This window comes from Chiloscyllium plagiosum, unplaced genomic scaffold (genome assembly GCF_037043375.1).
Source record: "Chiloscyllium plagiosum isolate Xiang-an unplaced genomic scaffold, Cpla_swu_hap1 HiC_scaffold_10, whole genome shotgun sequence".
Classification (NCBI taxonomy): domain Eukaryota; kingdom Metazoa; phylum Chordata; class Chondrichthyes; order Orectolobiformes; family Hemiscylliidae; genus Chiloscyllium; species Chiloscyllium plagiosum.
Genome location: NW_028270148.1, coordinates 74353881 through 74367696, shown reverse-complemented (window position 1 = coordinate 74367696; position 13816 = coordinate 74353881). Strand labels below are relative to the sequence as shown.

Genomic DNA, 13816 nt, shown 5'->3' with positions numbered 1-13816 from the left:
ACAGACTAACTAACACTGGCAAATGTCAGGTCTGAAGACCATAAAGCTGTAATCAAAGTGGGCCAGTGATCATTTTGGGTATGCAAAGAAGAAAAACACATTTTTTTAAATTAAAAAAGGATGTATTTTCAATTAAAATAACTGATTGGCATTATTCCATATAAACAACTTTTTTCACTTGAATTTAATACGAAGGTGGCTCTTTAAACCATTGCTGTATTAAAATTAGCCACAACCTTAAATTACTGCCTAAATAAAGTCTACAGAAGATACTAATCTTGTCATTAAAACCTGCCTTGAGCTGAATTGTTATCCAGAATAGGCAAAATGCTGACTATCCCCAACTTCCCAATGTGTTGATTTGAGACATTCAATTCTATATGTACTGTAAATAGATGGCTATTTCACCATAAAAAAACAAAATACTATGGATGCTGAAAACCTGAAATCAAAATAGGAAATGCTCAGCAGGTATGGCACCATCTGCAAAGAGAGAAACAGCGTTAACATTTCAGATCAATGACCTTTCATTGCAATTTCACTCCCAACCAGTTTAAATGAAGGAGAGGCAGGAACACAGGGAGAAGGGACAAATGAAAGAGAAAGGAAAGAAAGTTTAAAAGACAAAAATGATAGTGCAAAACAAAGGGGAATAGTAACAAGACAAGAAACAAAACAAAAGACAGATTCAAAGATGTAAATCGTTTAAGTTAAATCATTGTTGGCAGTTATTGCCTTCCCAAAAGAAAAGGTGGGGGCTAGAATAATTTGAAATGCTGAAGAGGCACACCAGTCTCCATCCACTCACCCTTAGCTGCATGGATGAACTTGAGTTTGCATTGGGAGAAAGTGAGGACTGCAGACGCTGGAGATCAGAGTCGTTCCTGATAAAGAATTTATGCCCGAAATGTCGAATCTCCTGCTCCTCGGATGCTGCCTGACCTGATGGGCTTTTACAGCACCACACTGTTGACATTTGAGTTTGCATTCACCAACCTCACCTTTAAATTCAGTCATTATTCCTCCAAACAAAAGGTAATGCTGTAGAAACCCCAATGGATGCAAGCTATACCTGCCTAGTTGTGCAATTTGTAGAACACTCTTTGTTCCAGTCTTAAACGGGTCCTCCCTTTACAATGATGCAAGGGTCCTCCCTTACAGTTCCAAGACATGAACAAGTGATTTCCAGCACTTAGGCCAAGATGAACAGTAACCATAACAATTATCCTAATGAGTCCACCCAAAGTGAACTTTATATCTATGGCAATATTTCTTTTTGAAGATTTTATACAACATACTCTCAAGCTGAATTGGAAAATATCTGCCTCTAACTCTTCTTTGTCCGTTCAATGACCAAAAACACTTCTTTTCGGTGCACGGGCTCCCTGATTGGCCCAGGATAACAATCCCAATCAAGATCTCAGTCAATGAGATCCACCTGACCCCAGTTCCAATCACTACATCCCTCCCCCATTTAAGTATGGGAATATAGTCCTGTTCCTTCTCTCGTAGCTTCTTCTGCAACATTTTTGCCACGGGACTGTAACCTGTCTCTTGCACCCAGAGCATCTTGGGTAAGCTTCTTCCTCCTCTTACGGCTGTAATGATATCAAGACTGCATCCATCTTGGACTCTGAGGTTTTCTCTTTGCTAGTTGGGGGGGGAAGAATCCATGGTTTCTGACTGTTCTGAGGGGCCAGGTATGTTTTGCTCCTGCCTTGCTTGCACAGTAGGTGCTTTCAGGTGATCTACATGTTTGTTCAGGACCGCCTCACCTACCCGAACTATGTGCTGGGCCTTGACCTTGCATCAATTCGCCTTGTACCTGTGCAGAGCCATATCTGTGATTTTAACACCAAACATCGTCCCCTGAAGTAAACAGTCTCTCTCACCTAGGGGTGGCATGTGGCCAGACTGATAGCAGGAATGCCAATCAGGGAGCCCCGGCTGACCAACACAAACAGGAGATTAGAGAAAAAAATAAACAGGAGATTCAGGATATCTCCTCAGTCTAGGAACTGGCTTTAAGCTGGCTGGTCAGAGCCCATACGCTGTGCACAAGTAATGGGTGACTTGGTGACAGGATATCAGCTTCTGTGCAGTTATTTCACATATCCTGCTGGCTCATGTGCTAACCAGCATAGATAGCAACCCTAAATAAAGACTATTTCTTGGAGCAAGGCAGCCTGATGAAACACATTAGAGGCCGCACTCTTTGTTGGACAGGTAGACCTCAAAGTGAACATCTCTTTGGTGTTGGTTTCATGGTGAAGAAAACCATCCTCACTAAACTTTCAAAGCTATCAGTTGGTCATTCCTATCTCATTTCCCTGTGCCTTTCCCCTTCAAGATCAATGAGTATAGAACTGCCATCAGCTCATCTCATTATGTTCCAAACATGAATGCTCACCTAGCTGATAAGATAATAATCTAAACAGATCTCAGTGAATTCATCCAAAATGCCCCTCCTAACAGCACCTATGTAACCTAACGGACACATGTATACTGGAGTGCACCCAATCCTGACAATGCAGACCACCAGCTTGTCTAATCAAAACTAAACTTCCATTTCAAGTCAAAGCACAAGAACAGATTTGCAAAGATACATATCAATCAACCTTACACACTAGACTGGAACACCCTGATCTCACTGGTGATTCTACTTCAGAGGAAATCCAGGAACATAAAAGCTGCAGAACTGGATACTCGCAACAAGGTCATTAGATTCAATATCAAGAAAAACAAGGATTGGTTTAATGAAAATGACAAGAAAATCTGAGGCCTGAAAATGATCAGCTCATCAGCCAAAAGAAAAAGACAGCCTGCCATCATTTATACAGCGCCCTTTAATGTAGGGATTTTAACTGAGGAACATTCAAAATGGTGAAATGGCAGGTTTTCCAAAGCTGACATACTTGTGTGCTGGTTATATATGAAACAAAAAAAACACCCTGAGGAGCAAGACCCTTAGTGGTTAGACACTTCACACCAACAAAGTCCATTCTGGACTACTGGTCAGAACATTTCATGAAAAGTCTTAGGTGTCAAGTGCACAGTGCATGACACTGCTGTCAACTACATCTGACAACAGAAAATAACTGGTTGACAACCTAACTCTGAAGGAAACAGTGACCACTCTTGATCAGATGAAGAGGAACAAAGGCCTGTCAGTCAAGGCAATTGCATCTGAATCCTTGTATCAAGGTGACCATACAAAATATACCAAGCCTTTGAAGTTTCATGGCCTGCTAAGAACAGGACAGTATTGCCAAGCATCTTTGTAACATTGTTACCATCACTTTATACAAAACAAATGAGAAAACTCAGATTGCTCCACTCCTGTGGGATTGCTCTCCTTTCTACTGTTAGGAAGAGCTTGGCTAGAATACTGAGCAAGACTGTGCTTACCATTGTGGAAGAGAAAATCTCCCAGAGAGTAAGCTTAGTTTCAAACAGAGGCACCACAGATATGGTACAAACGTGCATTCAGGCTGCTGAGAGAAAAACAAAAATCTGAGCACAATTTTCAGAGAGCTCACAAAGACATTCAACATTAAGAGCAGAGATGAGCTTTGAAATGCCTCAAACACTGCTTTCACATCAGCTTCTACCATTTTCTGTGGCACACATTCCGGGTATCTACCGCCCTCTTTTTAAAAAAAAACTTGCCTTGCACATCTCCTTTAAGCATTTCCTTAAACCTATGACACTTCTACCCTGGGAAAAAGACTCCAACTATCCATCCGCGGCCTCCATAATTTTATATACTTGCATAAGGTCACCTTCAGTCTCTGAGGTTCTAGAGATAACAATCCAAGTTAGTTCAACCTCTCTTTATAACCAATACACCCCAATTAAGGCAACATTCCGGTAAACCTCTTTTGCACCATCTCCAAAGCCTCCACATCCGTCCTATAGTTGGTGACCACAAATGCGGTAGTCAGGTATTCACTTGAATTCAGTTCACCACAAACAGTTGAATTCTATATTCATAGATACTGCTACGCACACAAAACCACTGGACCTAATGTCAGAGCATCGTGAGGCATTCAAAAAGATGGAAGGTCCAGCACAAACATGTTTTCTTTGAGTGGATCTCCCAAATCAGGATTTGCCTGTGTCAGACAGCATACAGGGTAGGGGGAGGGGACGAGGAGGAATGGCAATTTTTCACAGCCAGAATAGTCAGATTTCCACAACAAGTTAGTTTCATTGTTCCTTTCTTTAGAATAGTCAAAATATCACCACAAATTTAATGGCGCTACAGTGATTTGTTTTTCTACACCTCAACTTTGTTTAGATCAGATATTCTGACATCTAAAATGAGCACTCACAATTACAATTGAAACCTAACTGCAGAATCAGCTAAATTGACATTTGACTGAAGACAATGGTTACAGATTAAAAATGACAATTTCACACAGTTGTCAGGAACAAGAGGACAACAATTGATATTTTATAGTGTTTTTAGCATTAAAAAACCCAAGGTGTTTCACAAATTTGACAAAAATACATTATTAAAATATCCACACTGACTGCTCTTGATTAATTTGCGCCTTTCAACAAAATGAATATTCTTCTTTTCAGTGTTTTTTCCAATAAACTGCTGACCACAGAGATTCAGCTGACTGGCCTGCAATCATTTAGGCTACCCCTTCCTCTTCAATTCCAATGGCTACTCTGTTTCCTATTTTTGTGAAAAACAAAGTGAAGTATTCATTTAAAAAAAAACATGGCCACATCTTCCAACTGAACAGAACTTTTTTTTTGGTTTCCAAACAGCAGTAATCTTTCTTTAAATACCCTTTTACTCTTTACATATTAATGATCAGTAATAAGCTTGCCTTCTAAAAATCTTTTCATACTCTGCATGCTCTGTGACACTTAGGCAAGTCCCGATTCGGAGATCCACTCTTAAAGAAAACATGTTTGTGCTAAAACTTCCATCTCTTTGAATGCCTCTCAATGCTCTGGCACTAATTTACCATTAAATATCTGCTTCCAGTCCACTTTTGCCAGTACTAAGAAGATGGAGTTGGAAGAGGAGAAATTAAAAAGATTAGCCCACTAGGTGGAAAGGTTGGCAACAGAGTAGTTTGGGGAGTTAGAATTGCAGCTCACGAAGAGATCAGACTGTGTGTGTTCTCCTCCGAGCTGCTCTGCCAGATTGAGCAAATCCCTTGTAGCTCACTTACATGCATGTGAATAGCAAAGGATCACTAATTGATTCAATCTATGAACCCATTTCTCAAAAATCCCATTTCTTAACAGACCTGTTAACTCAGATCCTAGCTGATTTGTCCTTGCCCAGCTAGAAGCAGGAAGTCAACCATGCCATAATAACCAATTTAACCCATTTAAAGAAACATTGTTCACAGCATACAGTTTCTGGATACAGCCATCATATAAATGCTATCATGCTGTATAAAGCAGCATTATAGTAGACTTTTGTGCTGTATTTTCATTTAGTGTCACAATAAGAGAGCACAATGAAACCTTACAGCTTATATTAGTTTGGCTTTTCAATCACACCTCCCACCAAACCAAAAGTATTCTATCCATAGAAATAACTGGTTCACTAAAAACCAATACTAGGAATTCTTCAAACACTTCAGCCTCAGGAATACTTGATTTTTTTTTAAGAAAAGACAGAATTAACAAAGCACAGTTTACATCACTACCCACTGCATAAACAATAAAAACAATTCCTCATGATGCTGCCTCTTGTTAACTATCATGATAAATATATATTTGTGGGCAGCACGGTGGCACAGTGGTTAGCACTGCTGCCTCACAGCGCCAGAGACCCGGGTTCAATTCCCGACTCAGGCGGCTGACTGTGTGGAGTTTGCACATTCTCCCCGTGTCTGCATGGGTTTCCTCCGGGTGCGCCGGTTTCCTCCCACAGTCCAAAGATGTGCACGTCAGGTGAATTGGCCATGCTAAATTGCCCGTAGTGTTAGGTAAAGGGGTAAATGTACGGGAATGGGTGGGTTGCGCTTCGGCGGGTCGGTGTGGACTTGTTGGGCCGAAGGGCCTGTTTCCACACTGTACGTAATCTAATATATGCATTCTTTTATATGTATCCTCCAATCTATGCAACACAAACCCATAATATAAGCACATTAGCCAGCGACAGGCTGGTCTAATGAAGATTATTAATTTCTATAATTGATCCTTATGATCCAATCCCTCCATCTTTCTAATTTGTCTATTCTGTATCATTTCAAAAACTGCAATATTCTTTTCGTACAGTTTGTTGTGCGCAGAATGATACAGAACATTCATGGACACGTGCACAAATTTTGCGGACATTCCATTTTAAACATACGGACCAAGTACCTTTGGAATAAAATTAATTGTATATGTTTATTCTAAATGTTTAAAACAAACTAAATCCTAAAATTACAGAAGTGCATTTTGGATGCTACTTCTAACTAAAGGGTTCTATGACTTTATTTCGCAGCTGAATGAAAATTGTGCCAGTATAAACCTGCTACTGAGACTAAACAATCTGCTATGAGCAACAGCAAAATGTATTCATTTTCTGCCCCTTCCCTAATCTATTAGTAAAAGAGATACCAGAAATGCACAGGTTTGATGACAGCAGCTGTAAAATATTTTTCTTTCGGTTAGAAAATTACTTGTGTCACTATGCTGTTCATGAATGGTAGGAGGGGAAATGCAGGGAATTCCAAATCACTTAAACCATCCTCTATTGCTGGAAATTGTTAGTCAAAAATTAATGATAGGGTGAATGAACACTTTGAAAATTTTCAGCCAGTCAAAAAGAGTGAAAATGGATTTATAAAGATAGGTCATGCTCGATAAAGTGATCATTTTTTTGTAGTAGTAACTAATGTAGTGTCTATGGATGCTATTCATGTTAACTTCAAGTCAACCATAAACCTCTAGCTAAAGCTGAAGCAATTAGGTGAGAAGGCAAATTGTTGACCTGCCGTGGAAACTGGCTGAGCTGCAGGAGTCAGAGAGCAATTATAGTAGGCATTTTAATCAGCAGAATGTGACTACTGGTGTCCCTCACAGATCTGTGCTGCAGCCTCAATTATTCACTGTCTTTATTAGCCACTTTAATGATGGAATGTAAATATACTGATCATAAAAATGTCATGCACCAGAATAATCTAAAATGTTGATGGATTGCTGGCCTTGATATCTAGAAGACTAGAATATAAAGGGGCAGCAACCATGCTTTCAAGCCTGTTTGGAAGGTATCTGAAGTTTTGTGAACTTCAATTTGAAAAACAGTGTAACAGAAAATTTACAAGCATGACACATCAACACAAACATGAAATTGGGAGGACAAATTATCCAGCCTAGGGGTGTAATCCCTGAAATTTAGAAGGTGAAGTGAGATTGGATCAAAACGTTTCACAATATTAAAGTGAACAGATTGGAAAAGCATATTTCTGCTGTTTGGAGAGTCTACCATAGGGTATGAATCTCAAAGTTACAGCAAATAAAAATGAAATTTTCAGGAGAAAAATTCAGAACATTTACAAAAAGCATTTAGAAAACATTCTCTTTTTCAACTAGTGATTGATAGCAGATCAAATGGTACTTTTAAATTTGAAATTGATAATATTTTGTTAACAAAAATCTTAATCTGTATGCGGCAAATATGACAAGAGCTTTGGTAGAAGCAATTACAGTAACATAATGGTCCCAAATTCCTTACTGGAGGAAAGCTCAACAACTTGCACCATTTAGTACCTGCCACTAAGCTCACCAACTTGCCTTCATCTATCTGTACAGGGCAATATACAAGCAACCTCACAAAATAATGGAAACATTTTAAACTAGGAATTTAAATATTTCTTGTTTAATTTGCACATACATTGCTTTCTTTCTAATGTCAAAACCTTAATTCAACTAATCTAGAAAGACTCAATTGTAGATCAATTCCTGAATGGATTGGAAACATACCCTTCCAAACAATCAAGCAGATCATAAAGTATCCCTTTTATCAAACCAAAACATGGATTGTAATTTGGGGTTAGGATCCAGATGGCAAGTTCATAGTTGGGTCTTAACTTCAGAGCATTTAAGGAATAGTCATCAAACAGGATTTTAAAACATATTTCTTATTATCCAATTAAAGACAGTAGGTCAGTTTTCAATGTTGGAGATCCAGCGGTAGTATCTGTGGTACTCAAGGAAGTGTCACCTGCCTTTCCATTTTGGGAATGACAGCATCTCAAGCTGTAGCAACCCTCTCAGTTTATAAAAGCAAAGAAGGTCCCTATGGTTATAAATGACACCCAGACTTTTTAAAACCATGCAAGAGTCTGCATGGCCATGAGAAGGTCACCACCTTTCTCTGATGACTCCAGGAGCCTACCTGCTGACTAAAGATCCCAGTTGGACAAACAAGGCTTTAATAAGCTTCTTAGTAGACTCCATATACCTACAGTAGGTAGACATCCAGATTCCACCCTCCCTCCCAGTCTAGACTCCAGAAAAAAGCGAAGAGTATGTTGGTTCTTTACGACAGACAGTTGCCAGGAAATTCTGGGCCCTCCCATCTCTGCTCTCAGTTACACCTCAGAGTATAAACCCACCCTATGTATCTGGTCTAACATCAGAGTAGGTATTTATAAGTCTCCTGCTCTACACAGCAAACCTGCTGTTACGATATGGAATCTCCAAAGTCCACAGGAACAGAAATCGAATGTCTTATCACAAATTGGCCATTACAAAAAAAAACAACTCTAAATCACATTTGGTATTCAAAGATCCAATAACTTTTCTATTATAATTTTGTTTCTTTCCCAAATTGAGAACTACAAAGAATAAATTATAGCTATTTATGTTAAAGTTTAGGGGCAGGTATGTTTAACCTGGCTGATCTACGTGTAGTTCTAGAACTACAGCAATGTACCTGTAGTTGACTTTTAATTGGCTTAGGAAGCCACTCAGTTGCATCTAACCACTACTGAAAGATGAAAATCAATAAAAATCAGAGGTATCTTCAGCAATCAAACTAAGAATGAACATAAAAAAGCACATCATTTTCATTCAACCTTGCAGTCCTCCTTATAAATATTTGGCATCTTGTGTCAAAACTGAGAGTGTCTTCCTGAAGATGGGCTTATGCCCGAAACGTCGATTCTCCTGTTCCTTGGATGCTGCCTGACCTGTTGCGCTTTTCCAGCAATACATTTTCAGCTCAAAACTGAGAGTGCTGTCTTCCAGAAATTAACACAGTCAGTCATTCTAGTTAAGTCCTACCTCACAGCCAATGCTGCAGACTTCTCCAACACTATCCCTGGACATATCCAGGTCCACCCCAGAGGGATCCAACACAGATGCCACAGAGTCAGGATGGACTAGCCCTGGTAGCCCATAATATGCCTTTCACATGTGGCCAAATACGAGCAAGGAAATCGGATTAATTATACTGCAGTGCCTCAGCTGATGAATAAGAGCTCCTCCATGTTAAACAGAACTTGGATGAAGCACTGAGAATAGTAAAAGCACAGAATGCACAATGGTTGGAGAACTTCAAAGTCCATCACAAAGAATGGTTGGTATCACCACTACTTGACTGAACTGGCTGAGATCTGAAGACCTCACCAGCAAAAAGTAGTGAGAGAATCAACAAAAGAAAAAACCTACTGGACCTTCTGGCTATAAACTTACTTCTCATAGATCCATCTGTCATGGCAGTAAAGACAGAAATGGACAGTTCACAGCCCTTCCAGAGATAAAGCTTATCTTCACACTGACAACTCCTCCATTATGTCAGGGTAAATGGAAAATGATCAGGACCAATCTAACAGCTCAAATCGGTGTGTCCACTGTATCTGCCCTGCCCCAACTTGCAAGAGCAAACTGAATTGTCCTTCAAAGGCTGTAGTCATTCCTACCACAAAGGAAGATGGTTGCTGCTGTTGAGAAGCTCATAAATTCAGACCAAAGACACACTGCCACAACATTGTTAACTGCTTCACCATAAGGTCAGAAGTGGATCAGTGGCAAACAGAATTCAATCTGGATAAGCTGAGGTGATACACTTGGGGAGAACGAACAAGGCAAGGGAAGACACAATAAATGGAAGGACCTTGGGAAACACCAAAGATCAGAGGGATCTGTGTTCATGCCCATTGATCCATTAAGGTAGCAGTACAACTAGATAAAGTGGTTAATATGGCAGAAGGGATACCTTCCTTTTACTAGTTGAGGTATAAAGTTTAACAGTACAAAGGTTTTGCTGGAACTGTATAAAACATCGGCTAGGCCACAGGTAGAGTTCTGAGAGCAAATTCTGGAATTCACATATTGAAGGAATGTGATTGTGCGACAGAGGATGCAGAGGAAATTTACAGGATGTAGCCCGGGCTAGAGTTTTAATTATGAAAAGAGATTGAATTGTTTTCTTTGGAGCAAAAGAGACTGAGGAGATGCATAAAATTATGACCAACGTAAATAGGGTAGACAGAAAAGAACCATTCTCCATAGTTGAGGAATCGATAACCATGGACATAGATTCAAGGTAAGGGGCTGGAGTTGAAAGGAAATTCTTTTTTCATCCAGATGGTGGTAGGAATCTGGAACTCTCTGCCTGCAAGAGTAGTAGAGGCAGAACCCTCACAACAGTTAAATAGTTTTTGATGTGCACTTGTGTGCCATGGTATAACAAGATTAGGAGCCAAGTGTGGAAAGATAGGATTCAGATAGTTAAATAATTGCATTTGACAGACACAGACTCAATGGTCCAAAGAACCTTATTCCATGCTGTAAACTTCTGTGACTCTCAGTGTTCACTTATGACTGCACACATGCCAACTATTATTCATAATTCAACAGGCAAACAGGCAGTTACGGCTCAATATGCAAGATGTGGAAAACATTCAGGCTTGGACTGCTATGTGGCAAGCAACATGCGTGCCATATCCATATCAAAAACTGACTTCTTTCAACAAGATAGTAGCTTACTATTTGATCTTGACATTCAACAGCATAACCATTTCTGAAATCACAAATATTAGCAAGCTAGGGGTCACCAGTGTTCAGAAACTGAACTTGAACAGCCACCTAATTACTGATTCCTGATGAAGGGCTTTTGGCCGAAACATCGATTTTCCTGCTCCTGGGATGTTGCCCGACCTGCTGTGCTTTTCCAGCACCACTCTAATCCAGACCTAATTACAGTGGCTACAAGAGAAGGTCCGAGGCTGGAAATTTTGCAGAAAATATCTCAACCTTGAACTCACCAACCTTGAACCTGTCCACCAGGTACAAATCAAGAATGTGATGAATACTTCTTGTTTGCCTAGTTGAATGCAGCTCCAAAAACATACTAGATGTTTGATGCCACCAAGAGAACCTGCTTGATTAGCAATCCTTCCATCAAGTTAAATGTTCACTCCCTCTAATATCAGCACACAGGGACTGCAATATACCAGCTGTTCAAGGCACAGCAATAACTCAAACTTTTGTCAACAGCACATTGCAAACCCACAACTTCTGTTATACACAGAGATCAGCAGAGTGGACACAGCAGCAGCATGGTGGCTCAGTGGTTAGTACTGCTGTCTCACAGCGCCACCCTTGGGAGACTGTGCAAAATCCACACAGACATTCTTTCCACATCTGCATGGGTTTCCTGTGGGTGCTCCAGCATTCTCCCACAGTCCAAAGATGAGGAAATTAGGTAGTTTGGCCATGCTAATCTGCCCATAGTGTCCAGGGTTGTGCAGGCTAGGTGGATTAGCCCTGGTAAATGCAGGGTTACAGGGACAGGGTCTGGGTGGAATGCTCTTTGGAGGATTGGTGTTGATTCGATAGGCTGAATGGCCTGCTTGCACACTGTCGGAATTCTATAATTCTACATGGGAACATGACAACCTGCAAGAACTCCTCCAAGTTATATATCATCCTAACTTTGAACAATACTCCTGTTGTTTCACTGCGTCAAAATCCTGAAACTATCCATTCAAGCAGAGTGGTCTGACTTGCAATTTATACTTCAAAATCAAAGATCAATACAATTAATTTATTTCTTTCCAAGTTTTCCTGCTTTTGCCTTCTGAATTAAGGATAGACAATAAATAACTGCCTTCCCGTGATGCCCACCTGAAGATAAAAACACAGTTCTCCTCAAAGCAGAGGAACAAGTATAGCTTTAAAGTAAAGGTTTACATTTTTTTTAGAGTTTTTGATTTCTTTTTCATTTGTTCATTTTTTTTGTGGGATGTGGGGGTCACTGGCTGACCAACAATTATTGCCCATTCCTAGTTGCCCTTGAGAAGGTGGTAGTGAGCTGCAGTCCACAATGCCATTAAGGAGGGAATTCCAGGATATTGATCCAGCAACGGTCAAGGAATGACAACATATTTCCAAGTCAGGATGGTGTGTGGCTTGGAGGAGAATGTGATGGTAGTGGTGTTCCCATGTACAGTCCCTGTTGCCCTTGTCCTTCTAGATTGAAGTGGTTATGGGTTTGGAAGGTACTGTCTGACAATCTTTGGTGATTTTCTGCAGTACATCTTGTAGGTGGTACACATTGCTGCTACTGAACATCGGTAGCGGGGGCAGTGGATGTGGTCCCAATCAAGCATGTTGCTTTGTCCTGGATGGTGTCAAGCTTCTCGAGTGTTGTTTCTCTTTGACTACACGGTTTCGAGTAGTAGAAGGGTTCATAAAAAGACTGCATAGATTTGTAATAATTTGGCAAAAGAACTACAGACAAGGATAAACATTTACTAAGGAAGATATATTTGCGTTCACAAGGAAATTTTTCACATTTTCTCCCACTTGTGTTGTAGTCACAGGAAGATAGTATGTCTGGCCTGGTTGCTTGTGACCTGATCATCTGAAAATGCACTGCCTAGAAGAATACTGTTGGTAGAGTCAATGGCAAATTCAATGGGGAGTTGGATGCAAACATATGAAAGAGGAAAATTTGTAAGGTTATGGTGAAAAATCAGGGGAGTGGGGCTAATTGTAAAACTCTTTCAAATAGCCCTGGCATAGGTGTGATGAAACAAATAGACTCCTTCCATGCTGAACATGCTATGATCTAAAGAATATCAAATTTTTAACAGCAGCTGTAAATGGTGAACTTCAATTGTATTACAAAAAACATCATCATGAGTCACTTACAGGCAAACTTGATGGTCTTTCCTGCTGTAACAAGTTCAAATCTTCATGGTTGGGCTTGCTAGGTGTCAATGGCGGCACAGTGCGAGCTCCATAGCCTTCCTGAGATATATCCTGCGTAAACAAAACTCATTTTTACAAAAAGGCTCTGTTTAGTTGTGAGCGTGAGTCATGGGAAGCCAATGGGGCATAAGGTTAGCAATGTAATGAGATAACCAGCAGAGGGAAACAATTCAACTAGAGGGTTACAAAAGCAGACAAAGTGATTATCTTCTATTGCTAGACACTATTTCACTCAGCACAATAACCTCCCACTGTGTAGCCCAGGAGGTTGTAAGGGATTAACCGCAATGTCTAAAACCAACACATGTCTGAGATTTCCTTTAATATCTCTCCATACCATGATAATAGAAGTGAAAGCTAGACAGCTTTACAATGGGCAAACAAAATGAGCAAGTTCTGACTTTGCATTGCATTTCCACCGTTCTACCAAGGCTGACATAAAAGTAGCAGCATAACTGTCTCTCAAAACCTTTTACTCTTCATACTTCATTATAAATTATACTTACAAATTCTCAAAAATCACACATTGAAAAGGAGTTAATATATTTTAAAAGTGTTTACACAAACACAAATAAATACTGCCAGTTAAAAGGGCACCAATTTTCAAAGCTTCTGTTACTAAAGCTTT

General features: G+C 40.0%; 1 protein-coding gene across 16 annotated transcripts in view; it reads right to left on the bottom strand.

Annotated features, from left to right (window-relative positions):
* arid1b (AT-rich interaction domain 1B) overlaps nucleotides 1-13816 on the bottom strand; it is a 620676-nt gene that overhangs the window by 346159 nt on the left and 260701 nt on the right. For 15 of the 16 annotated variants that reach the window (XM_087991455.1, XM_087991456.1, XM_087991453.1 and 12 more), the window contains exon 4: nucleotides 13129-13239. The exons of the other annotated variant lie outside the window; for it this stretch is intronic. In XM_087991455.1, the coding sequence (XP_087847581.1) occupies nucleotides 13129-13239 (111 nt within the window). The remainder of the gene's footprint in view (nucleotides 1-13128; nucleotides 13240-13816) is intronic. 16 annotated transcript variants of the gene reach the window in all.